At 41.0% G+C, this 25,498-nt stretch overlaps 1 protein-coding gene across 1 annotated transcript in view; it reads right to left on the bottom strand.

Moving 5' to 3' along the window:
• Nucleotides 1-13,394: 13,394 nt before the first annotated feature.
• LOC146680824 (NACHT, LRR and PYD domains-containing protein 3-like) overlaps nt 13,395-25,498 on the bottom strand; it is a 35,657-nt gene continuing 23,553 nt past the window's right edge. Inside the window, exons 9-16 of the mRNA XM_085448827.1 lie at nt 23,820-23,939; nt 23,509-23,587; nt 23,138-23,366; nt 21,198-22,992; nt 20,926-21,099; nt 17,290-17,445; nt 15,200-15,246; nt 13,395-15,045 (exon numbers count right to left, since the gene is read on the bottom strand). Coding sequence (XP_085304953.1) covers nt 14,501-15,045; nt 15,200-15,246; nt 17,290-17,445; nt 20,926-21,099; nt 21,198-22,992; nt 23,138-23,366; nt 23,509-23,587; nt 23,820-23,939 — 3,145 coding nt within the window. The 3' untranslated portion in view covers nt 13,395-14,500. The remainder of the gene's footprint in view (nt 15,046-15,199; nt 15,247-17,289; nt 17,446-20,925; nt 21,100-21,197; nt 22,993-23,137; nt 23,367-23,508; nt 23,588-23,819; nt 23,940-25,498) is intronic.

Raw genomic sequence — 25,498 nt, 5'->3', positions numbered from 1 at the left:
ACTCGGTGCTCTTCAGCTAATCAAACATGTTTTATGTGTCTGTACTACTTAGCTATATTGTGTGCGGAACAATACAACTCACCTCTCGTATGGCTACGGCAGACTGGCAGCGATTACTGCAGCCAGCCACACCGAGAGGGGGGGCGCTGTTTCCCCATTACACTGATATTTGTGGCAAGTGGAATAATACCACATAAACACTGTTACACTACCAGAAATTATTTCCACTACTAATTAATTACCGTTGAGCTCAAAGGTCCTATTAATAAACTGTTAATGAATGTGTATTTATGAAGACGATTTGTGAGACTGGTAAACTTATGATATGTACAATAGTCTTTCGTTCTACACGGTGCGTTTCAAGGTCCTGTACCCATCTGTCGGTAAACTGTACCTGGGCTTGTTGCAGTGACCTGAAGTTACTAAACTTCATGAGTGTATGCACTCACTCCAAGAACCGTATAATTATAAATCTGAGCGTGGTGAAAGTTGGGCAGCACGCTGACGTCTTTTGTCCACTCTTTCACTCCTTTGATTTTGTCCTCGTATCTTTTCTTTGTCTTTTCGTCGAGTCTGTCTTTGTACGGACCGGCATTGTTCTCCTTTTGTTTTGTACATTCCTTTTTTGTGCGGCAAAGAAAAAAAAGAAGGTATTGGAACCGGAGAATGAACGTTTTGCGGTGCTGCAAATGTTTGCATTTGATGCGGTACTTGGATTGTTTTGCCACGAGTTCCCGGCATGCAATGCGCGAAAATCACGTGATTGCTAAACAAGGGGGAGGGTGCATCCAGCCTCCTCGGCTGTAATTGGTCCAGCCCAGAGTCGATCATGACCAATTGGCCAATCCAACGCCTTTCATTATATATACCCTTCCTAAAAAAAATAAAATAAAATAAAAAAAATCCATCGGCCCATAAAAACAAAAAATCGCCAGCGGCCCACCGGGCAAATGCCCGGTATGCCCGATGGCCAGTCCAGCTATGTGTACTGAGGCACTCATCCCTTTTACCCGAGACCTCGCGCTTTGATCTCCTCTTTAGCCCCGTTTCAATAAACGGTTTCTCTTTTGGTGCTGGATTGAACTGGCCTCTGTGTTCAGACAGTTCGCGTGGGCCTCTCTGCAAAATATAGACAAGCCAACATAGGGCCATTATTAATATCATCACAGACATCAAACTGACATCATAAGCAACATTTTAATCAGTACTCTCTCCTCACGACTCTCCGGTTCACGGGGTGGCATTTTGTGATGTGTATTTTGTACTTAGCATAAATTTTTGAAACTTTGTTTCTGTTTTCCTCTTTTTCCTCTTTTTATTTAAGCCACCCCTTTTCAAACTCTCAGCATGTTACCACTTCTTTCTGTAGACGCGGTGATTTCCTCCTAGGCTGCTCTTCTTTCTTCGGCCTTCCAGGTTGACTACTGGTTGGCCCGTTGCACAGGTGAGAGGGTTTATTCTGCCTCTGTTTGTTGACACCTGTGTTCTTTGAAGACAAGTTTTCCTCCACCAAGCTCTCGTGTGCGGGTGCACACTGCGACCAGTGGTACCAGGTGTCGCCTTTCCCTCTCAGCTGGACTGCTGTGGCCGTCTGGGCAGTCACCTCTGTTAAGTCTAATTGTTGAATGTTGCCATTGTGTTTCTTAAATTTGTATAGTCTTAGTTTAAACAGTAGGATCAAAGCTATTCCTTTGATCCTGACCACCTCTCCAACCACTCTGTACTGGGGGAGGTTTTATTGTAGATACATCCTATCTGAAAGATCTGTTTCTTTTGATGTAAGCTTCCTGCGTTTACGACCCTTTGGTCAGCAGGAGGTCTGAGACACACACACACACACACACACACACACACACACACACACACACCCCAAAGGGGGGTTGCAAGGGGAGGTGCTTTGTAAACTATTGTTTGAAGATTGTCAATAAAAGGCAGCAAGAGGAGGCCACCATGGGGGTCATTGTCGTGCGGGACACAGACGAGGCCTCCCTTGCGCAAGTAATGGATCGATCGACTGTCTTGTTTTCTTCATGATGAAAAAGTCTCTAGAATTAGCGGGGTTTGTGGAAACACAGACCCAACATTTATTTGGTCCTTCGGAGCCGGAGCCTAACACATTGCATCCACCGAGGAGAGGGAGAGGACGCCACCGCAACGTCTGGGATGATCGACGTAAAGCCCTGGTGTTTTTGGCTTGCCACCAGGCCGGGAAGTTTGCGCCTGACCTCCCCTCGGGATGGATGACGATTGACGGGATCCAGAGACTCTTCCCATGAACGTAAACAAACAGTGAGTACAGAAGGGCTACGTGACCCTGCGTTGACCGCAGGTACGGGAGCGCGCTAGCCGCGTGAGAGAGACGCAGGCTTCTCCGCCATTTGGGGCGTAGAGAGTTCTCCGCCATTTGGGGCGTGGAGATAACCTAGGTTCGGCGTCTCCGCCGTGAAGGAGTCCGGAATCTCCGCCATTTGGGGCGTTAGAGAATGTCCAAAGGTTGAATTCTCCGCCATATGGGGCGTTTGAGAGTTTTCAGCAGAGAGCGCTAGCTGTGCGTGCAGACGCAAGCGATAGGCCTATGTTGTGTGTGTGTGCGGGCCAGACGTGGTCTGCGTGAGTGTGGCTGATTGTAGTCTTGTAATGGAGAATAAAATGTGTAAGTCTGCCTTAGAAGGAGATTTAAAATTTATGCAGAAATTTTTACCAGGCAGCACGCAGTATGTAGGTTGTTGGCGTGAGAAATGTGGATTTGAAGGGACATTAGTGGAAGTTAAGTGTAAAATGCTGGTAGAAAGAATAGCTGTAAGTGTAGCAGGTAAAACAGGGAAAGAGAAGCAGAGGAAGGAATTGCAGTTAGCAGTTGCTAAGTTGTGGCTGGAGCAGGCTCAGAAGAGGAGAGAAGCAAGAATGTTAGCAGAAAGTAGAGCCAGAGAAGAGCGTGTGAGAGCAGAGGCAGAGGTGGAGGAGAGACTAAAGGCTGAGTATGGAGAGACATTAGGAGCAGCGTTGAGTCCAAGACAGACTAGGCAGGGTAGGAAACAGAAAGTAAAGTTAGTGAACACAAACGTTACAACTACATATCCATCCCTGACACAACACAAAAAACATATGGTGTTTCTGTAACAGAGTGTGAAGATGAAGAAAGTTTTTCTCCTGATCCATTCTGCGAGTGTGAGAGTGTCTGACGTCATGGTGTGTGTGAAAGGTATCCAGCTGGGGCAGACGTGATTCTGCAGGTCACCTGCCCGGTGGACAAAAAGAAATAAAATAGTTGTGTGGATGAATGATAGCATGAAGAGTGCTTTGTGTTTCTCAATCTGAAACAGCTGTAATGCTACTTTATGTTTTGGAGAAAAGTACAGTTAAAGAAAAAAAACAGAGAGAGATGTGTGTTGTTTTAAGCAGTGATGAGAATAATGAAAGTGTGGTGAGAGATGAACACAAAAACATACTGAAAATGCATTAACTATACTCACCCTACATGCATATACACATACAATGATACTCATGAAGACCAGACAGCATCTTAAGCATGAGATTCTGTTTGTCATCTTGTCCAAGTCACCAGTAAGATGAAAGTGATACATAGACTAGTGGACTGAATATTATAGGAGGACAGATGGTTGCATCATAGAGGAGAAAATAGAATGCTGATGAGAGGTCTTAAATGAGTGAGCTGATTGTGAGTTTCTGGTGTGTGAAGAAGTTTTACCATGGCACACATTTAGTTACACGAGAAGAAACTTATTATGTGACGAGACAACAGGGTTATGCTGTATGTTGTGTGTATGGCTGATTGGATGAATGTTTGAGATTAAACTGGCTGTTTGATTTGTCTTTTATTACTAAAGTTGAACCTGCCAATTGGGTTGTTACGATTTATCCCCCTGGCATGAAGAACACGTGTCATGACTTAAACAAGGCCTTTCTTTCCTTTGATTTCTTTCTTTTATTTTGTTACTTTCATGGTGCACTGAAAGTTTTGTTTGATGATCTCTGTTTGAGCAGATCTGCACGATTAGAACCGAAGCGTCGTCGAGAAAATTGTTGCAAAGTGAGCTTCTCCAAAATTAAAATGGGCTCAGGAGAAAGCCACTTATTTGGGACAAGTTCCTGTCCAAAAGGATTCAACGAGGAAATCCAGTCTAAATTATTTTTCTTTTTGAAATGACGTTGTTTTGCTGAGCGTGGAAACGAATGCGACGATAATTTCCACAATTAGCAAAAGAGGGAACCACTGAGTGAATGAGTAAGAATTTTAAAATAAATGGGGAAACTGACTGACTGACTTAACACCATTGTGTGAAGTCAACCCCCACCTGACAAAGGTGTGGATGTATCTCTGTGTGTGTCTCTGTTGCAGGAGCAGAAGGAGACCACAGGAGGAAACTTGGGTCACATGACTACGTGAACTCTGAAAATTTAACCTTTTTAGTTTAAATTCTGTCTGTGAATTTACCATGTGTGTGTCATTCACTACCTTGTGTTGCTCACAGAGATTACTGCGAGAAAGAGTGTATACACCTGCGCAGCGCTAACATTTACATTTCTTTTTACAGCAGATGGTTGATCATGTGATTTGTAAAGGATTCAGCACAGACAGACAAGTGACAATTGAACAGATGTGCAGTGGTTACAGAATAGTTACATGGAGCCCATTATCTGACCACACTGTTGGGCTCATGGTGAGTGACAAACTTAAGGGAAGTCACTGATTACAATGTGGAATGACGTTGAGATGTTAAATAATTTGGAACAAATTATGGGGAAAAGTAGGAGTTTAATGAGTTTAGAATAAACCTGCAATGATACTTGTCTCTGTGATGCTGAATACTTTATTACTCTTATGATCTATAGTTGGTTGCAAATGTGAAGTTGTTTTAATTTTAAGACTTTGTCTTCTGTGATACAGGAGCTGGGAGCTAAACAAGCTGAACATTTAAGTGCTGATTAATGTTTTTATACAGGGTTACAGCTTGGAGTGAAGCTGCTCCAAGGGACAAACCCTGGAGATTGTTTTAGGGAGACAGTGCAACACTCTTGTACATGTCTCATTGGGGAGTTGACACATGGCGAAAGCCGTGTGGCGAGAGGAGTGTCATTTTTTCAATTTGTAGATGTCGTGAGGTGCCATGACGAGAAGGAGTGGCTGAGAGGATTGCCCACAAAATGGAACCTGAGGGAGCGTGCCAAGCTCCAAAAAGTGACAGCACAGAGGAGGTCCAGCGATGGACTTGTGGTTCTGTGAACAGCACAAATGCCAGGTGACTGTAAAATAACTAACAGCACTTTTTCCACAAGTGAAGCCAGTAACTTACTATCCTAAAAGATTAGCTCTAGTTGCTCATGCTTTACCTCCATGCGTGAGATCAGTATGTGCAGCAGCTTAAGCTGTACAATGTTTCAATAGTTTATTTCACCTTTTGACATTGTTAGTTCCACACGAGGTAGATGTTTACTACTGCAGACTAAACTTACATTTCTGTCACCTACAAGACACTTGTCTTTAATGTTACTGTTACTCTCACAACCACACATATTACCATAAAGTGGTGCACAATTCTGAATCTGTCCAACCCTTTTTGCCAATGGAGGAAGGGCACTTCTCATGAGAGTAGAGAGCGCAAGGAGAAGAAGTGTAAGCTGAGGGATGACTTAATAGATGTGCCACTCGTTGAGGGAAAGGTTTGGTTTGTTGATGGTTTGAGCTTTGCAATAGCAGAGGGACAGACTAGAACACGTTTTACTGTAGCAGACAGTGAGAGAGAGTTATCTATGTAGGACAACTAGCATGTTTCATATTTGCTTGAGCAGCAGAGATGCTAGCTTTAACGGAAGCCTGTAAAGCTGTAGAGAGACAATATACACTGATAGGCAGTAGACATTTGCTACTGTACATTTCTTTGTAGTGCAGTGAGTGAGACGAGGTGTGACAACTTCGACAGGGAAACCTGTAGAACACACCAAACTCTTGCAAAATCTGCTGGAGGCAGTGTTATTAACCAGTGGAATTGCCGTTTGTAAATGTGCAGCACACATGTGAGGGAAAGATCCAGTTGCATTAGGGAAAGTTTTTGCAGATAACATCGCAAAAGAGGCAGCTTTAGGAGAACATGGTGTTAACATTTTAGCAGTACAACATCAGCAGACATGCAGGCCCACTCACCTACAGCAGGAAAACAGTTGTGACTTACAGAGGGAGCAAGCTTGCAGGATGGTGTTTATTATCTGTGTGATAAACCAATACTGCCTAATAATTTGTATAAGACTGCTGCTATTTTGAGCCATTGGCTATACCATGTCTCAAACAGGAGGGAGATGAGCAGTAGGTTATACTCACTCTAGGATTATTATTCCCTGTCACTCAGGGATGACAGGGAACGCACTGGAACAGAGCAAACCACACCAAGTGGCAGTTTAAGAACACAACCGCTCACATAAACAACGAGACCAATGGTTATGCTTGTGATGCCACTGGCTACACATTCTTCTGGACTGTGGCCCTATAGCATCGCTGAGAGCGAGACAGTTTGTTTGGTTGCTTTAGCAACACATCCAGGAACACTGCCAACTTTTCAACTGCTCTGAACCTGAATGGAAGGTTGATTCACCAGTAGCTGGGAAGCTGAACTGCTCTGGTACGACAGACCTGCTCGTCTGACTCATAGAATATGACTTGTTGCAGGACATTATACAGTTAAACGAACTGGAAACAGGCCAATTGCCTATGTGTATGAAGGACAATGGATTAGCCCAAGTTGGAGATTAACCATGCAACATCACCTATTCTTTTGTCTTCTGCAAGAAGGATGTAAACAGAGAAGCCTTTTGTCTACATTTACATCATGAACACTTGAGGTTTTGAGCCAAGAAGATCAATTTCCTTTACAAAGCTTTTTCTGTGGTGACAACAGGACAGGAGAAGAGTTGTAAATGCAGATAATTCACCAGTTGACTCTAACCCCCACAGGATGTGTACAGTCAGCTTTCAACTGATTAACCCAGTAAGGCGTGAAACCTGTGGATTGGTTAACAGAACATCTTATGGTCATCAACCCAATTTAGCCCTGTTTGCGCGCAGATTAGCCAACTTGTTTTTCAAATTTAGGTACATTCTCTCTACCTTCCCTTGAGATTGGGGATGATAAACTGTCGCACTCCCAACATCCTCTCTACCTCTTGCAAATCTTTGTTCTTATGAGTGCCATTGTCCGATCTAATTCTCTTGGGAAACCCGTGCCTTGGAATGTAATGATTGATTAAGCACTTAATCACACTTTTCGCGTCTTCACGTTTGGTCGCCCATGCTTCGGGCCATCCGGTCAGAGCATCCACACACACACACCAACAAATACCTCACACCACCTGGGCCTGTATCAATCGTGTCGATGTAATCAATCACAATTTCTTCTCCTGGCCTCTCTGGCATGAGAAACTTACCGGCTTCAGGTTTTACCGCTGGCTTTGGGTTGTGTGCCCCACAAATTAGGCACGTTCTGGCCTTTTCCTGTCATGGATCGCTGTGTGGCAGGCAGGAAATAGGACCCAAACGCAAACTCACGGAAAACAGAACTGAACTCAAAATGCAGCTTTATTGCTGACAGGTGACAAACGATAGCAGTGATACAAAAGCAATACTAAACTAAACTGGGAAAAGCTAATTGTAACACATACCAGAAGACCCGGGGAGAACCACACACAGCATGAGGGAGAACGCAATACAGAACTGAGGGAGACGCAGACATAAATACACCGAGGGTAAACGAGGGAAGTGGGAGCACATGGGGAACACAGGTGACACTGATAATCATAACGAGACAGGGCGGGGTGAACATAACATGACGTATACAGGTGCGGGAGTCCCAAAGTAAAACAGGAAGTACAGAGGTGCAAACAGGAGGAGAGAGAGCACGGGCATAGTGGGCTGGGGAAACATGGAATGAAACACAAGGAGAGACGAGGGCTCATAAATACACAGAGGGGCACACAGGGGGTAAAAGTCACAAGGGGAAAACACATAAGGAACAAAATACAAAAATACATGAAAACTAAGAATACTGGGCCAACATGGCCCAGGACATGACATTTCCAGTATCATCCTTCTCAGATCAGGATGCCACCATCAGCACAAGTTTCTCTCCATCTGTTTCACACCCACATGGCCAAGCCCGTGAGCCTCATTCACCTTCTGTTCCGCCATTTTGGCCGTTAAAGCGGGACGCCCATCTGGCCCCCTCCGCAAACCGGCATCTTGCCAGGCTCCTTTGTTTTCCCACACCCCCTTTTCCTCTCGGGATGTCTCCTCCTGAGCCTGTCTGACTTCTTCCATGCTGTTAGTGCTGGCTTCCTCTTCTGGGGTTACCTGCACCATTTATCTCGGTCCTTTGTAACCTGCTGCTTCCTTTGCGGCTTCATCAGCTTTTTGATTTCCTTTCGCCACCATACTGTTTGCTTGTGAGTGGCCTTTGCATTTTATGATACTTACCTCGTCTGGATCCTCCAGGGCCTTTTCCAGTTCCTCCATTTCCTTCTTGTGACAGATTGGTGCATTAGTGGCTGTTCTGAACCCGGCTCTCTTCCACTGAGGCAGTTCCACATGAGCTGCTCCAAATGCATATGCTGAGTCAGTGTAGATGTTCACTCTCATGTTCTTAGCCAACCTCAGGGCTCGAGTTAGGGCTATCACTTCAGCTCTCTGGGCCGACTGTTGTCCCTCAATTTTTCCTCCTTCTTTTACCTGAAACTCTGTTCCTACTCTACAGACTACAGCATGGCTTTCAATCCTTCTTCATCTCTGTGGCAGCATCCATCTGTGAACCAGTCCTCAGCTCCGAGTATGGGCTCTGCCTTCAGGTCTTCCCTGATTTTTCCTTCAACTTGGGCTTTCTTAACACAGTCATGTGGTTCTCCTGACCCCATTAAATCTGCCATATTGATTCCTTCATGTGTGAATGTCAAATTCGGCGCATCTAAGATTTTTCTCAATCTCTGTTGCGTCAGTGGGGTCATTGTGAATGCCTGCAAGTTCACATACGCCACTACACTGTGTGGTAAGCACTTTCAGTGGGTGTTCCCTCACTATGTGTGCTGTTTTCTGAATTATTTTTGCTACTTCTGCTGCGTGTTGTGTACATGTGGGATGCCTTGCTTCTGTTGGATTTAATCTTATGTTGACATACATAAGCACATCTCTACCTCCCCCTTTTTTCTGAAACAACACACCATTTACAACCCCATTTGTTTCTGAAAGATCAAGGTAAAACGCCTCATCGTAGTTAGGTGTGGCTAGATCTGTGGCTCTTGACAAATCCTGTTTTAGTGAAATGAACGCTGTCTCTGTGTCTGGCGTCTAAGGCAACTCAGCCTTAAGATTTCGAACGCCGACTTTCTTGATCAGGTCCCTTAAAGGGCGGTTTTACCCGCATAGTTCGGGATGAAATGCCTGCTGTAACCTGTCAAGCCAAGAAAGGAAAGCAACTCCTTCACAGTTCTTGGTTTTGGATGTGTCAGAATTTGGTCTCTGTATGTGTTCATTAATCCCACTGATTTGTGTGCGATCACCCGGCCCAGAAATGTTACCTCTGGTCGGACCAACTGCAGTTTTTCTTTATTTACTTTGAAGCCACACTCTGCCAATCTGTTCAACACCACGAGCGATGCTGCCGTACAGGCCGCTGCTGACGGGGCTGCAATAAGAAGATCATCAACATACTGTATCAGTGTACAACCCTCCGGCAGTTGACATGGGGACAGTGCCTCTTTCAACACCTGATTGAAAATGCCTGGTGAGAGTGCAAAGCCTTGTGGTAGGCGTGTGTACCTGAATTTCCGGCCTCTGTATGTGAATGAGAAAATGTCTCTGAGTGACTCGTGTAGTGGGAGACAAAAGAATGCATTCGCTAGGTCAATACAGGTGAACCACTTTTGGTCCCCGGTAATTTCGGTCAGAGCTGTGTACGGATTCGGTACAGGCGCAGTGTCAGTCCTCAGTATGGCATTAATCGCTCTCAAATCATGTGCCCTAGGGATCAATAAAGTATTCTGATTCTACCTGCAGGACAATCATTTGAGGTTCACTGAAGATCTGTCCAGGGAGGACAGAGAACGGCGTGCCAAACTGTGGCCCATGATAGACAAAGCCCGTAAGGAGGGTAAGCCGGCTTATATCGTGGGAGGTCAAGGATTCATCAGTGGATAAGAAGTTTTCCCTCCCTCATAGAGACGCTCATTCAATCTTCGAAATGGCATTTCTGTGAGCTTGTTTACATGGTGAACTCGTTATATTCACCCTCAGGTTAAAGTATTATTTTGTGTTGAAGAGGGTGTTTATCTATCTATCTATAAATATATAAATAGCAATATATTCAAACCAAAGCAGATAGTTAAATACTATTTTTTTATAAGCTTAGTTACTTAGGGTTTTTACTGTTTTATTACCTAAATTGTGCAGCACCCCGTCCCATTATCCTATAGATATATTCTTAGTTGTAGAAGTTTAGAACTTAATTGTTCTCTTTATCTTTGTTCTAATAACTTTGTCTTTTTCATTTGTTTCTCTTAATACCAGGGGGTTAAGACAAACCTGTAAACGCAAAGCTATGTTTTTGTTTGCCAAACAATTTAACACAGATTTTTGCTTTTTCCAAGAGAGTCATTCCACACCTGCTGATACAACTTTTTGGAAGTGACAATGAGGTAATGAAGTCTGGTTGTCCCATGGCTCTGAGCGTTCTGCTGGAGTTGCCACGCTTAAAAATTCTTTTTCTGGGGATGTGTTACACTCAGACTGTGACACCTTAGGACACTACCTCTGCTCAATAATCAGACACAATAACAGTACTTTCATTACAGTAAGTATATATGGTTACAATAATAAAACTGAAAATGATAAATTACTTGACTCTGACTCTTACTTGGAGCAATAAGACAGGATCCAGGAAATCACGTATTAACTTTTGGCTTGTTTCTGACTGTATTGATAAAGATAATATTACCGTTAATATACTTGCCACCCCCCTCACTGATCATAGAGCAATTCACAATAACGTCCAAATGTATACAGTGGATAATATACCTTATAAATTATCTTATTGGAAGTTAAATAATTATTTGCTAAAAGATAAAATGGTTAACATGCAGATTAATAAATTAATTGTTTATTATTGGAATAAAGCTAACAGAGACAAGTACTTTTGTACCAATTGGGAACTTTTTCAATTTGAAGCATACAAATTCCCCAGAAGAAATCTCAGAGGACGATAAATTAATTTTACTAGAACTTCAAAATAAATTGGACAGTTTATATCGACGCAAGGCTGAGGGTGCTTTTGTAAGATCCAGGAAGAGGTGGCTGGAGGGAGAACAAAATTCTGATTACTTTTTCAGGCTTGAAAAATACAGATCAAAAACAAACTCTATTCATCAACTAAATATTAATGGCATTGTCTCTGACAAATTTCACATTTCTGTGCGAAATTCTATACTAAACTATACAACACAAAATATAATGAGGATGTCTCAACACGATTTCTCAATAATATTAAAAACCTAAAAACTATTGTTGTGCAAAATAGAAGTTATTGTGACAGCCCTCTGACAGTGGAGGAAGTTTGTAATTCCATTTCTTAAGGCCAACAAATCTCCTGGCACAGATGGTTTGACTGCAGAGTTTTGTAAATCCTTTTCTAATCTCCTGGCTCCGTTTTTACTGCAGGCTTTCACAGAAAGTATAGAGAATAACACCCCCCCTCCTACTTATTCCAAAACCAAACAAAGACTTACTTTTTATTGATAATTGGAGACCCAGCTCCCTGCTCAATAATGACTATAAGATTATGGCTTTAATACTTGCTAACAGAATTAAAGAGGTCTTGGACACAGTTATCGATGAGACACAATCAGGCTTTATGAGAAATAGACAAATTTTTAATAACAGACTGGTTTTGGATTCACTTGATTACTCTGATTTGGTACATGACAATAGCTTCATTCTCTTCCTGGATTTTTATAAGGCTTTTGATACAATTGAACATCAATTTATTTTCCACTCTTTGGAAAAATTTGGCTTTGGAGAATTTTTCTGTAAAGCTGTCAAAACCTTATACGCAAATGGCAATAGTTCTATTAAAATGATTAATGGCTCCACCCTGAGATTTGACCTGAAACGTGGTATTCGCCAAGGATGTCCTATTTCACCATATTTATTTTTACTTTGTACACAAATTCTTGCAACTAATATTTCAAACAGTGTTGTACAAGGAATCACCTAGCCTCGTTTAATTACTCCCAATTAAACGAGGATAAGGCTACATGGTGATGGACAATCCCTCTCACCCCATGCATGTGCATGTGGCTTTTTAGCATTCTCCTCTCAGACACCTCCACCAGGTTCTCCAGTCTGACACCCAAAACAGAAGCAGCCTTTTTAATCAGCCTGTTGGCATCCGCTGTCTTCACCCCACTGCTCCAGCACACAGGTGCAAAGAACACAGTGCTCTCTACCACAGGCCAGCATTTTCCCACAAACGTTGAAAGCATGTATAATGAAAAACAAAAGCTCAAATTTACTTTTAAGCTTTTCTCATACAAAAGCATACTTTTCTCTGTATGCTCTGTGCTTTTAAAGGCCTTGAATTCTGTGATATGTACTGTAAATGATGTGGAAATTTACAGAGGTCATAAAGTAGGTAAATCACCGCCGATAGTCTGGTTGTTTAGATTTTCAAAGGTTTTTGTGTCTGTAGATCTGTTTGATGGCAATTTGGACTAGTCTGGGAGATGAGGACACACCCACATCTGTTCCATACCAGTCATGGAGGGTGTTAAGGCTTTGAGTCAGCTTCGGGGTATCAGTCCCTGAATACTGAGGTGCAAACTGCAAAACAATAACTATTTTGTTAACAATAGGAGAGCTCCAAACTCTGGCATTAAGATCAGCACTAAAACAGTGCTCCAGGAGCTTCATTGCATGGGTTTCCAAGCAGCTCCTGACATCTAATGTGTAGGTGGCCCACTACTTTTAACCCTCTCGAGGCAGGCGTTGCCAATTTGCAACAGTTAAAAACTAACAACTTGATTACCCCACATACATATTTTATGAGTTTTTTTACTCAGAAGTACCACTGCAGGACTTGGTTGTACATTAGCAACAAAAAGTTTCATTTGAGCCTGAGAGGGTTAAACACATAGTAGTTTATTCAACATTATTTTAGGATCAAACGTACAACCTGAAAACAATGATGGCTCTGTTTGTCATGAGAGAAGGTAGAGGTCTAATTGTTAATTTGAGATTTTCAATGATGCAGTTTCAAGTGAAAAACTTTGGTTTCGTTCAAACCTCCAAACCCTAAATCTATAGAACTCAGATTAAAGTCATTAAAAAAAAAAAGACCACTACACAATGTTTTTCAAATTTATTATTAAAGTGCATATAAGAAGAAAGAAAATCTCAAAATATGATTCATAAAAATGTTAGTTCTTTTAAATGAATTACATTATTTTAACATTAAAAACAAGTTATAGTGCCTATCATTTCATTATACTGGCAAGTAGAAATAAATGTCACTGGCTGCAATAGACCTTGTATTCTTTGAAAAATAATGTCACTTTCTCTGAGCAGTTTGTAAAATCATCTTTTTGGTTACTGCAGTTCAGCGATTCCTCTCTGATATCACAGTTTGTCTCATCTGCAGAAAACTTAAGTGCACCTGCTCAGAGCTAGCAGGCAATTTTTCAAGTAAATAAAGGGAATTTTCTATCCTTTTCCAGTGAGATACTGTCACTCATGACAGACTTCCTAATTTTAAGTGTGAATGTTCTGAAACAAAGGTAGCCTAGGAAGTGGTTTCCCTGGAAATTTTGAGTATATAATTTTTTTTTCTCCTTCTCGGCCACCTTTTACCCTTCCTTCTCATATGAAGCACAACTAGTAGATGCTCCAGAAATGCTCGGTGGAGTCCCTTGTTTACATCTAAGTCACACAGTACACCAGTTACACACAGTAGTAAGCTGTGTATTTCTCCCTCCAGCGGTAAAACAAATTTATTGTTTACACCTTTATTTTGGATTATAACTTTGTATTAAAGTACTATACTTTCTTTTTACCAAGTTACCAGTGGAGGTCAAAGCGGTTAGACATGTTCAGGTTCGTCTCATTGTAGCGCACACTAGCACTGTGTTGCTTTATCAATGATATCATGATATATGTAAATATATAAACATTTATACAAGTCTTAACACAGACCACTTGATATGGTGCAGCTGTATTAGACATGCAACTGAACACTTTGCTTCACCTGTACTGACACAGGACAGATTAAAAAAAAAATCTACAACCCTATACCACAGCATCTGCATTTGCTTTGGATTAAAGATCCTCACTGTATAATGGAGGATTTTAATTTCTGAACTTTTGGGATAAAGTTTTTTTTTTTCCTATTTACTTTCTATTATCTTATGTACAAACTGAACTTTGTACAGCAGAGTGCTTCTGTAACAGGAGACTCTACTGAACTCCACACAGACTTATGGAGGAACCAGGCCAAAGTGTAAATCCAGCATAAAGAGGTTCAGTGAATGTTGTTTTGAAGGTGTGGAGGTGGATCAGAGTGTCAGAGGAGACTCTGTAGAAGGACAGAGTGCCAGCAGGACAGTCCACATACACTGCTACTCTGTTAGAGACAGAGGAGGAGGAGATAGATGTTTGTCTTCTATTATGACAAACAGAGTAATGGCTAAAACCACGATCATCAGAGCAGCTCAGTCTCCAGGACTGATCATTCCTTCCAAATAAACAGTCATCTCTTTCTACTTTTCTTCCGATTCCTCTGTAACTCACTGAAATAAACACCCATCCACTCCACTCAACCTCCCAGTAACAGCGACCAGTCAGACCATCTTTGCACAGCAGCTGATGATATCCATCATCAAATCTGTCTGGATGATCAGGATATGACTGAACCTTCTCCAACCATGTCACCTCCCTGTTGTTGTCAGACAGTTTGAGGTTTCTGTTCACTGTGTTTGTGTCGACTGTGAGTTCACATGACCCTGATGGAGAAAACAAACAATCCAGCTGCAGTTATTGATTCATCATCTGTTCATTGATTGACATATGATGATGACTCCTGACATCAGAGATGTGAATGAGCGATGTAACAGTCTGAGGATGACGTGCTGTGAATTTAATTAAAAACACACTTACACTTCCTCAGGCCTGGTTTCAACCATCTGACTCCAGCAGGCTTCACCCTGAAAGAAGGAGGGGGGGGTCAGACCAGCACAGTCACTTTCAGCATAAACACATGTATAGCACATCACTTTACATGTGTAGCATTTCATGTACCCTTTACTCCAATGAAAGTCCTGTGACAGCATTTCTATGCAACCCAACACAACAATGGAGAATGTCAAGGCAATGGCATACCTGCTGCTCAGTCTATGGCATTTTGTCAAACTTAAGGACCACGCTGTTGGTTTCTGAACTCTTATTTCTTAAATCCAGCTTCACAGACAGAGTTGCATCTTTGTCAGTTTTCGAGAGCAGTGACCAATTGCAAAAATTAGCCTTTATATTCATAGTGTTTCATGTCCCCTTTGAGATGGTATTCAATTGTAAAGAAAAACGACCGGAAATGAGTAGAGTCGAGTCAGGCTGTGAAGGCACTAGTGGAAGAGGGGCATTTTATTGTAAGATAAAGACCCTACAATAATAAAGAGAAAACCCCAACAATCAAATGGTATCCTGTGAACAAGCACTGGGCAAATGGTGGGAAGGAAAAACTCCCTTTTAAAAGGGCATCTGCCAAGACTGGTTGGGAGTGATGGGAAGGACACAGGACAAGAGACACACTTTAAAAGAGAGCAAGATATTAACAATAATTAATGATTAAATGCAGAGCGGTGTATATACAGTGCTTTGAAAAAGAATTCATACCCCTTGAACTTTTACACATTTTGTCACCTTATCACCACAAACTTTAATGTTTTTATTGAGATTTTCTATGATATAACAACACAAAGTAGCACAGAATTGTGAAGTGGAACAAAAATGATACATATTTTCAGAATTTTCAGCAAATTAAAATCAGAAAAGTCTGGCATGCATTCCCTGCACCAATACTTTGTAGATCCAACTTTCACCGCAATTACAGATCCAAGTCTTTTGGGATATGTCTCTATCAGCTTTGCACATTTAGAGACTGAAGTTTTTGCCCATTTTTTGTTGCAAAACATTTCAATCTTAGCCAGATTAGATGGAGACTGTCTGTGAACAGCAATTTTAAATTTAAATACGTTTTCAAGGCACTTTAAACACAGACTGTGAAAAAGGTGAGTCAAAAGGCAAAGTGATCTATTTGGGTGACATGGTACTAAGTTCTTTAAGATCGGGCCTGATTATTCAAGTCCTCGCATGTGAGAAGTATTTTAAAGTCAATTATGGATTTAACAGGACCAATTACCAAAAGCCAATATGCGAGAAATATTCTCTTATTCTAGTCCCTTACTCTATTCTCGCAGGATTTGGACCAATTGAATATGTTTCAGGGAGGTTTTAAGACAGCCTGATAATGTTTCTAAAATTTTTAGGGCCAAGTACAATAAGCTCAAATTTTTCTGATTTTGGAAGCAGGAAATTAACCATCTGGGGTCGATGGACGCGCAGGTGCATCTGAATCACATGACCAATTTAAGATGACATAGCAGCAAGATGCAGCCACATCTTGCTGCTATGTCATCTTAGATAAGCTACACAAAACACCACTGTGCATTTTAACAGGAACATGAAATGGTACAATAGAGCAGTGAGAGACAACTAGGTGCAATGGGCATTTGCTGCCAACATCTGCTATTCAGAACTCATCAAATTCTTCATCATTTACTTCTTAGTTATTAAAGAAATTATTAGAGTTCCAGCATAATACTTAGAATTAATTTTATGAGGCTGTTTAAATTTGCCCTGACTATTTTAATTATCAACAACCATTCAATTTAACAATCATTTTAACAAATTTAGGTTAGTTGTATTTTATAACTACCGTATTTTTTGCACTATAAGCCGCACTTAAAAATTTTGAGAATTAATTTTCTCAAAAATGCCTTATGTATGAAAACAGACACATTCATCAACAATGCGTCTTATAATCCAGTGTGCAATCACTTTCCTCTTTTTTTTTTTTTTTTTTAAAGAAAATCTCAATACGATATTTAACCAGAATCAAGTGTTTCAGCAGTAAAGAACCATGCAGTAAAACTGTGTGCTTCTGTTAGTGGGGCTACTTTAGGACTCAATACCTGAGTGTATCCAGTCTCAGCTGCTTTAACAACTTTACTCCTGTGTCTCCTGGATGGTTGTATCTCAAGTCCAACTCCCGGAGATGGGAGGAAGTGGAGCTAATAGCTGAGGCCAGAGAAGTACAACCTTGTTCCGTGATCAGACAGCCTGACAGCCTGCAGATAACACACATCGTATACCATGAATTAAAAGAAGAAACTATAAAAAATAATAATAAATTAAAAAAATATATAAAAAATGAAAAGCATCAGTGGTCAATGTCTAATTTATGCTTCAGCAGGAAATGTGACACAGCGTGCAACTATTGTGATTGGCATGTTCAGCACAGTATGTTGGCTACTTTTTCCACTACCATTTTAGAATTTATCAGTGAGAACCATCATCACCTGAGTATAAAATATAATAATCTATGGCATCAATTAGTGCTGTCAGTGTTAACTCGCTAACGGACATTTCCGCGTTAATGCGGTTCTGGCGTTAATGTCATTTTAACGAGATTAATGCTGACAGCACTAGTATCAATATTCGATTTTTAAAATTTTTTAAATTCTAAAACTACCAGAAAGGAATGTACAAAGAAGTAAAAAAAAAAAACTGAGGGAAAAATACATTTGACCCAGAAGGGGGGGGAAGAAAAAAAAAAAAGGCATAGCATCCCCACGACCATACAAAATGCACCACTTACGAGCATAAATGTGGGCAACAACTTCAGCCATTTACATAGGTTACGTCATAATGTCCCCAAAGACAAAGTTGAGGGAAAGAAAGGGCAAACTCCTCCTAATAAAACCATTTCACATAGGACTGGGCGATATATGGAGTTTTTAAATATATCGATATATTTTTATACCAGATATGAAATGTGACAATATCGTTTATCTCGATGTAATCTAGGTTACGTTATAATTATACTTGTGGAGCTGCAAGTTTTCCTCTCTATTGTCAACTTTTGTCTCTACGCAATGTTACTCTGCCTTGCCTCTCTCTTTCACTGAACACAACTCCCCCTCCCCCATCGCTTCACCTGCAGGCAACAACAAGATGGACACGGCAGCTATCAAAGAGGAGCTGGTCGGTAAAAAGAAAACATTTGGAGATTACTATTTTAGTGCTGTCAGCGTGATGTTAACGCCATAACTGCATTAACGTGGAAAATCTCTGTTAACAATTTACCATGGATCGCCCAAGCGTGGGGCTGGATGGCATTAACGAGCTAACCGAGCAAATGCGTTGACACCTAAAATCCTTTCATTTTCTCAAAAATCGACAGTGTGCCTTATGTATGAATTCTGGTTGTGCTTACTGACCTCGAATCGATTTTATGTGGTACACAATGCTCAGAAACCTTTCAAAAAATGTTTTAGTACGACTTTGATAAGCTACGAAGTTACACTGCTTGATGGATTGTTGGAGCATTACAGCTACCGAGGAGCAGAGATGGGCAGTAATGCGTTACTTGTAACGTGTTACTGTAATCCGATTACTTTTTTCAAGTAACGAGTAAAGTAAGGGATTACTATTGCAAAAACGGTAATTAGATTACGTTACTTTCCCGTAGGAACGCTGTGTTACTGCGTTACTAAAACCATGATTTTTTTTGCGAGAATGTCTCATGACAGTGACGTAAGCAAGTGCGACGTTAGTGACAACAGCTGTGTGCAGATCAACAATGGATAATATATCGAGTGTGGGAGAGAGTATGAGCATGCAGCGTTTAAAGCGTGGAAGTACTGACCTTACTTTGAGTTAGATTCCATAAAAAGTGATAAAAACATTAGTGTCCATTGTGCGTGAGAAGAAAACTTCTTTTTACAGCAAAAAACCCCTAAACTTCCAAGCAAGCACCGAGTGCGCTACAACGTAATGGGAAATTCACAGAGAAACTCGCGGATTCTTCAACTGACCGCTGCACACCTGTACCAGGGTAAACCTCCGCCTACCCCACTCCTGCTTTACAAAGGTAAAATAGAGCAACAGGACCGCTGAGTCTTTGACTTTATTTTCTGCTGTGCTTTACTTGCATCTACTTGAAAGAGTGTAAACAAAAAAAATTATTTTATGTGCTGGAATGTGCAGAAAATAGGTTTAAATGTTAAACAAATTTCTTCCAGTCAGAGAATGTTGCATATAATTAAATTTTTGCTTGATGCATAAAGTTAAAAGATTAAAACTAATAAAACAAGTTTAAAAAAGAGACTTTTCCATTTGATTACATTTTGTATGATGGATTATGTAGAAAAAGTAGAATTGGGCTGAAAGATCTATCGCTTTATCACCTCTTCAGGTTGTAAATCGTGTTTTTAAAAAGTAACTAAGTAACTAAGTAATTAATTACTTTTGAAAATAAGTAATCTGTAAAGTAACGAGATTACTGATTACTTTTTTCAACTAACTTGACCAACACTGCTGAGGAGCCTCGCGGAGTGATACGTACTCTGCTTCAATGTAATATTACCGTACTGTCAATGTTTTCTATCACTGTGTTTGATGGTACAGCTTTACTCTGCTATAGCTGTGTGCTATAGCTTATTCTTATTAGTGGTCTTTACCTGTGAACATAATCTCACACTTATATGACTCTGACAGTCTCGGTTGTTGTGTCCTTGGGCAAGACACTTCACCCGTTGCCTACTGGTGGTGGTCAGAGGGCCCGGTGGCGCCAGTGTCCGGCAGCCTCGCCTCTGTCAGTGCGCCCCAGGGTGGCTGTGGCTACAGTGTAGCTTGCCATCACCAGTGTGTGAATGTGTGTGTGAATGGGTGGATGACTGGATATGTAAAGCGCTTTGGGGTCCTTAGGGACTAGTAAAGCGCTATATAAATACAGGCCATTACGTTATAGTGCTAATTATTTTATTATTTTATTGTTGCGTTGTCTATGTTCTCTATCACTGTGTATGATGGTACAGTTCTACTTTGCTATAGCTGTGTGCTATAGATTATTCCTATTAGTGGTTTTTACCTGTGAACATAATCCCACACTTATATGACTCCGATGTTTTAGTGTAAATCATTTTATTGTTTTATTGTTTTATGTAAAGCACTTTGGCATGCCCCTGGCTTTTAATGTGCTCTATAAATAAAGATTGTTGTTGTTGTTGTTGTTGTATAAGGACCATAAATGGCACCTGTTCAGAGACACGGTTACAAAGAGGATTTCAAACTCCAGGCTGTCAGTCAGTAGAACTTGGGAACAGAGCAGCTGCGAAATCTGTCTTTGTTATTATGCTCAGCGTCTGTTAGTTTACATTTTGACTGCACAATTGTGAGCTTTTTGTTATGCACAAAAACAACATTGTTTTATTTTATTTATGGAGCATTATTATTTAATAAATGCTGATAATTTATTTCTGAGTAATTTTTTCTTGTACATCTACACTGTATGTTAATAAATGTGCCTATGTGAGATTTGGGACACAGCTTTGACTAAGAACTCTCTTTTTGTTCTTACTTTATGGCTTAAAAAAATATAGAGATATATATCGTATATCGAGAATCCAGCAAAAGAATACCGAGATATGAATTTTGGGTCATATCGCCCAGTCCTAATTTCACAATTCACAACAAAGACAATCCTGCATAGCTTAGTCAAAACAGATTTTAGGTTGACTTTGGCTGAATATTTTAAGAATGCTTACCTGAGTGTTATCAGTTCACAGTAGGGACTTTTCAGTCCACCAGACAACAGTTTGACTCCTGAATCTTTCAGGTCATTGTCACTCAAGTCAATTTCTCTCAGACTAGAAAACTGGGAGCTCCAAACTGAGGACAGAGCTTCACAGAATCTCTCTGAGAGGTAAGAGCCACTCAGTCTGAAAGCAATAATAATAATTAAGCAGTGAGGAATTGTTTTTTGGCATCTGTTAAAAGGATTGTGTGTTTAAATTATGAAAACTTGATCATATCTTACAGTGCTTTCTTAGAAGCTTTCACCACTGGCAGCAGCCTCAGAAGAGCCTCCTCTGAAGCAGAGTATTTCTTCAGGTCAAACACATCCATATTTTTGCCTGATGACAGTAAGATGACGACCAGAGCTGACCACTGACCAGGAGACAGTTTATCTGTGGAGAGACTTCCTGATCTCAGAGACTGTTGGATGTCCTCCTCAAGAGAATAATCATTTAGTTCATTCAGACAGTGCAAGAGACTGATGCTTCTCTCTGAAGACAGATTCTCACTGAGATTCCTCTTAATGTACAAAACTGTTTCTTTATTGGTTTTCAAGGTACATTTTGTCTGTGCTGACAGGCCTCGTAGGAGAATCTGGTTGGTCTGAAGTGAAAGACCCAGGAGGAAGCGGAGGAACAAGTCCAAGTGCCCATTTGGACTCTGCATGGCTTTGTCCACAGCAATCTGGTAGAACTGTACATCTGCATATTCTTTTATTTTAGACTTATTGGAAGTTGGATGTTGTTCTTGCAGCAGATTGACTCTAGAGTTGATGAAGATCAGATGAACGTGAAGAGCAGCCAGAAACTCCTGAATGCTCAGATGAATGAAGCAGTACACCTTGTCCTGGTACAGTCCTCTTTCCTCTTTAAAGATCTCTGTGAACACTCCTGAGTACACTGAGGCTGCTCTGATATCGATGCCACACTCTGTCAGGTCTGATTCATAGAAGATCAGGTTTCCTTTCTGCAGCTGATCAAAAGCCAGTTTTCCCAGAGACTCAATCATCTTCCTGCTCTCTGGACTCCAGTGTGGATCTGTCTCAGCTCCTCCATCATATTTGACCTTCTTCACTTTGGCCTGAACCACCAGGAAGTGGATGTACATCTCAGTCAGGGTCTTGGGCAGTTCTCCTTCATCTCTGGTTTTCAGGACATCCTCCAGAACTGTAGCAGTGATCCAGCAGAAGACTGGGATGTGGCACATGATGTGGAGGCTTCGTGATGTCTTGATGTGGGAGATGATCCTGCTGGCTTGTTTCCCATCTCTGAATCTCTTCATGAAGTACTCCTCTTTATGTGGGTCAGTAAATCCTCTGACTTCTGTCACCATGTCAACACAGTCAGGAGGAATCTGATTGGCTGCTGCAGGTCGTGTGGTTATCCAGAGTCGAGCAGAGGGAAGCAGTTTGCCTGTGATAAGATTCGTCACCAGGACATCCAGTGAGGTAGACTCTGTAACATCAGTGAGAATCTCAGTATTGTGGAAGTCCAGAGGAAGTCGACACTCATCCAGACCATCAAAGATGAACACAACCTGGAAGTCCTTAAAGCTGCAGATTCCTGCTTCTTTGGTTTCAGTAAAGAAGTGATGAACAAGTTCCACCAAACTGAACTTTTTCTCCTTTAACACATTCAGCTCACGGAAAGTGAACGGAAACATGAATTGGATGTCCTGGTTGGCTTTGTCTTCAGCCCAGTCCAGAGTGAACTTTTGTGTCAAGATTGTTTTCCCAATGCCAGCTACTCCCTTTGTCAGAACTGTTCTAATTGGTCCAGCTCTTCCAGGTGAAGCTTTAAAGATGTCCTCTTGTCTTATTGTCGTTTCTGGTCTGTCTGGTTTCCTGGATGCTGTTTCAACCTGCCTGACCTCATGTTCACTGACCTTTGCAGTCCCTCCTTCTGTGATGTAGAGCTCTGTGTAGATCTGATTCAAAAGAGTCGAGTTTCCTGCTTTAGCAATCCCCTCAAATACGCACTTGAATTTCTTCTGAAGCTGAGATTTAAGTTTGCGTCGACACAGAGGAGCAAAAAATTCTGAAATTATAAAATCAGTTAAATTATTAGATAATAAACATCCCAACATTTCTTCCCCTTAAAAATGAGCGAATTAATGTTGATTCATTTCATAGTTAAGGTACCATTAATTTAACAGTTTAAACATTTAAAAACTTTCTCTTACTATACAGTAGACTGTCAGCCAGCTCATCCTGCTTCATTGTCTTCAGGAACTGCAGTGTGAACTTCAGAAATGCCTCTCTTGTGCTCTTCCTCTGCTCATCTTCCTCACTCCTTACAGCATGCTCATCCTCCCACCGACTCTCTGAGCATCCTGGGAAACCTAAACTCAGGGCCTTCTGCATGTTCTTCAGCTCATTCTTCACAAACGTGAAGAGCTTCTTTTCTAGTAGCTGGAGCAAAACACTATATAAATCACTCAGACTAAAATGGATGCAAACATTAAATTCATGTTGGACACAGTGACAACCCCCTGGTTTACAATGTGCAGCACAGAGTTGACAGTCAAGATTTCAAGGTAATTTTCACACAAACCATAAATATGGAGTCCAGCTGTGTTTCATGCTGCTGGGCAGACTGAGTAATAGGAAACTCTGATGTCTGCTGGTCCACTCTGTGGAGGAATTAATATTTTATTCAAGTAAGGTAAGGGGCAAATATCAGTATAAAATTTTTGACGAAGAGAGTGAAGCAGTCGACTCCGCTTTGTTACTTAGTGTTTTCTTTGACTTGGAGTGTTTGTGACCTGGTGTCAGTGTTTGGTGAACTTCATGTGAGTCAGTAACTGTTTTGAAGGTGCAAAATATGTGGGGGGGTTTTTAACAACTTTAGTTATACATTCTTACTCTCGTCCAGAAGGATCACTTCTTTTCCTTGAATTTAAACGGTGTTTTACTGTTTGGTCAGCATTCATAAATACAGAGCTTGACTGATGTTCATGACAGTCTTGTTGATCCAGTTTTCTCCTGAAAAACACCAGAGTTAACAAAAGACAACATTCAGTAAAATAATACACGAATAACAAGATATTTGCTAAAACACGTTCCATGACATTTACATATATACAACCTTATTTAGTCTTTGCAAAGCTCTTTAAAATACATTTGTCTTTCATGTATTCTCACTCTATTTCACACACACACACACAGGTGGAGTTTTCAGTATAAGTATTCATCTGCCTTCAGAAACAACTTGAAGGTCAGTTTCTTGTCCAGTGAAATTTGGGTAAATGGAAAAGAACAGCCAAAGTATGATTAGTGGACAAGGTGTACTTCTAATCCTGGCCACCCGCGGAACATGCATGTTTGAAGTCTAAGGAGCTTGAAAAGAAAAGCGTCTGGACTTCTTTAAGTTTTCTTTAATCCAAGAAGCTTCTTCAGTTCTACTGAAGAAGCTTCGAATGAGAGGTGAATCGTCTTCAAGCAACTTGAAGAAGTCCAGATGCTTTTCTTTCCAATCTCCTTAGACTACCATGACCTGGATCACTGAGAACCTTCACAGACATGCATGTTTAAACATTTCCCAACAGCTAGACTTTTCCCTTCCCCTCAAAACACAGCACAAGACATACTAAGGGAAATACATGCAAAGCCCACTTTCTTGCAGTCTGTTGAAAAATGCCCAGCTTCCTAAAAGTATGCTCATTTATAAGCTCAAAAAGGGGTCCTGAGGTATTCATGAAGCCCAGGGTCCTTTGATGGCCATCTTGGCCATTTGATTGTTGGTCAGTTGGTCATTTTCCTCTTGACAAAACTCATTCTCTAAGGTGTTTAGGACAGATGAGTTGGCTTGTCAATCAAGTATAGTAATAAAATGGCCAGCAAACCATTTGATAGTAGTTTTGGCACTGTTGGAAAGTGGTGCTCCCCAGTTTCTTTTCACCTTAGCCTAGCTGGATGTCTCTGTCCCACTTGTGGACAAGAGATATTTTATTCTGTATTCTTATGGTCACAGTTATAATCAGAATTATCATTGATTAATCATTTACCATTGTTACCATCTATGTTACTCTGAGCAAATATTAAGGTACACAGATTATCGGCACTTTAATCAGTCTATTGTTGTTCTGTATTATTCTTTCTATTTGCTTAAGCTGTTGTACATCAGTGTCTTTACACAACTCGAATTTGTGGGTCCTGTTGGACCCTGGGCTGTCTACATTCAGTTCTGCACGTACTCAGGCCTGTAACAACATGCACATAGTTATGTAAAACACGCACGTTCACACACACACACACTTAGTAAGAACAGGAGGGTCGTCTTAGGACAGTTTTTCTGATAGATATACTTTCACAAAATGCACAATGTAATACACACTTGTTTTTCTCTAAAAGTAGCAGTTGATGTCCATATAAGGAGAACTTTTTGAGTGTGGGGAACTGTTATCATTTCCAGTAAAGATCTAACTGTGACGTCATCACGGCAATATAATGATGGGGAACGCTCCATTCGCAGAAGGATTGTATTGCAAGTTTTCTTCCCTTTGCTTAACCATCTACATCACATGTGTCAAAGTCGAGGCCTG

The sequence above is a fragment of the Copadichromis virginalis genome, linkage group LG23 (assembly GCF_057382275.1).
Source record: "Copadichromis virginalis isolate Kocher_CV1m ecotype Utaka linkage group LG23, C_Virginalis_male_GT1.1, whole genome shotgun sequence".
In the NCBI taxonomy this organism is placed as follows: Eukaryota; Metazoa; Chordata; class Actinopteri; order Cichliformes; family Cichlidae; genus Copadichromis; species Copadichromis virginalis.
This window is presented reverse-complemented; position numbering and strand designations above follow the sequence as displayed.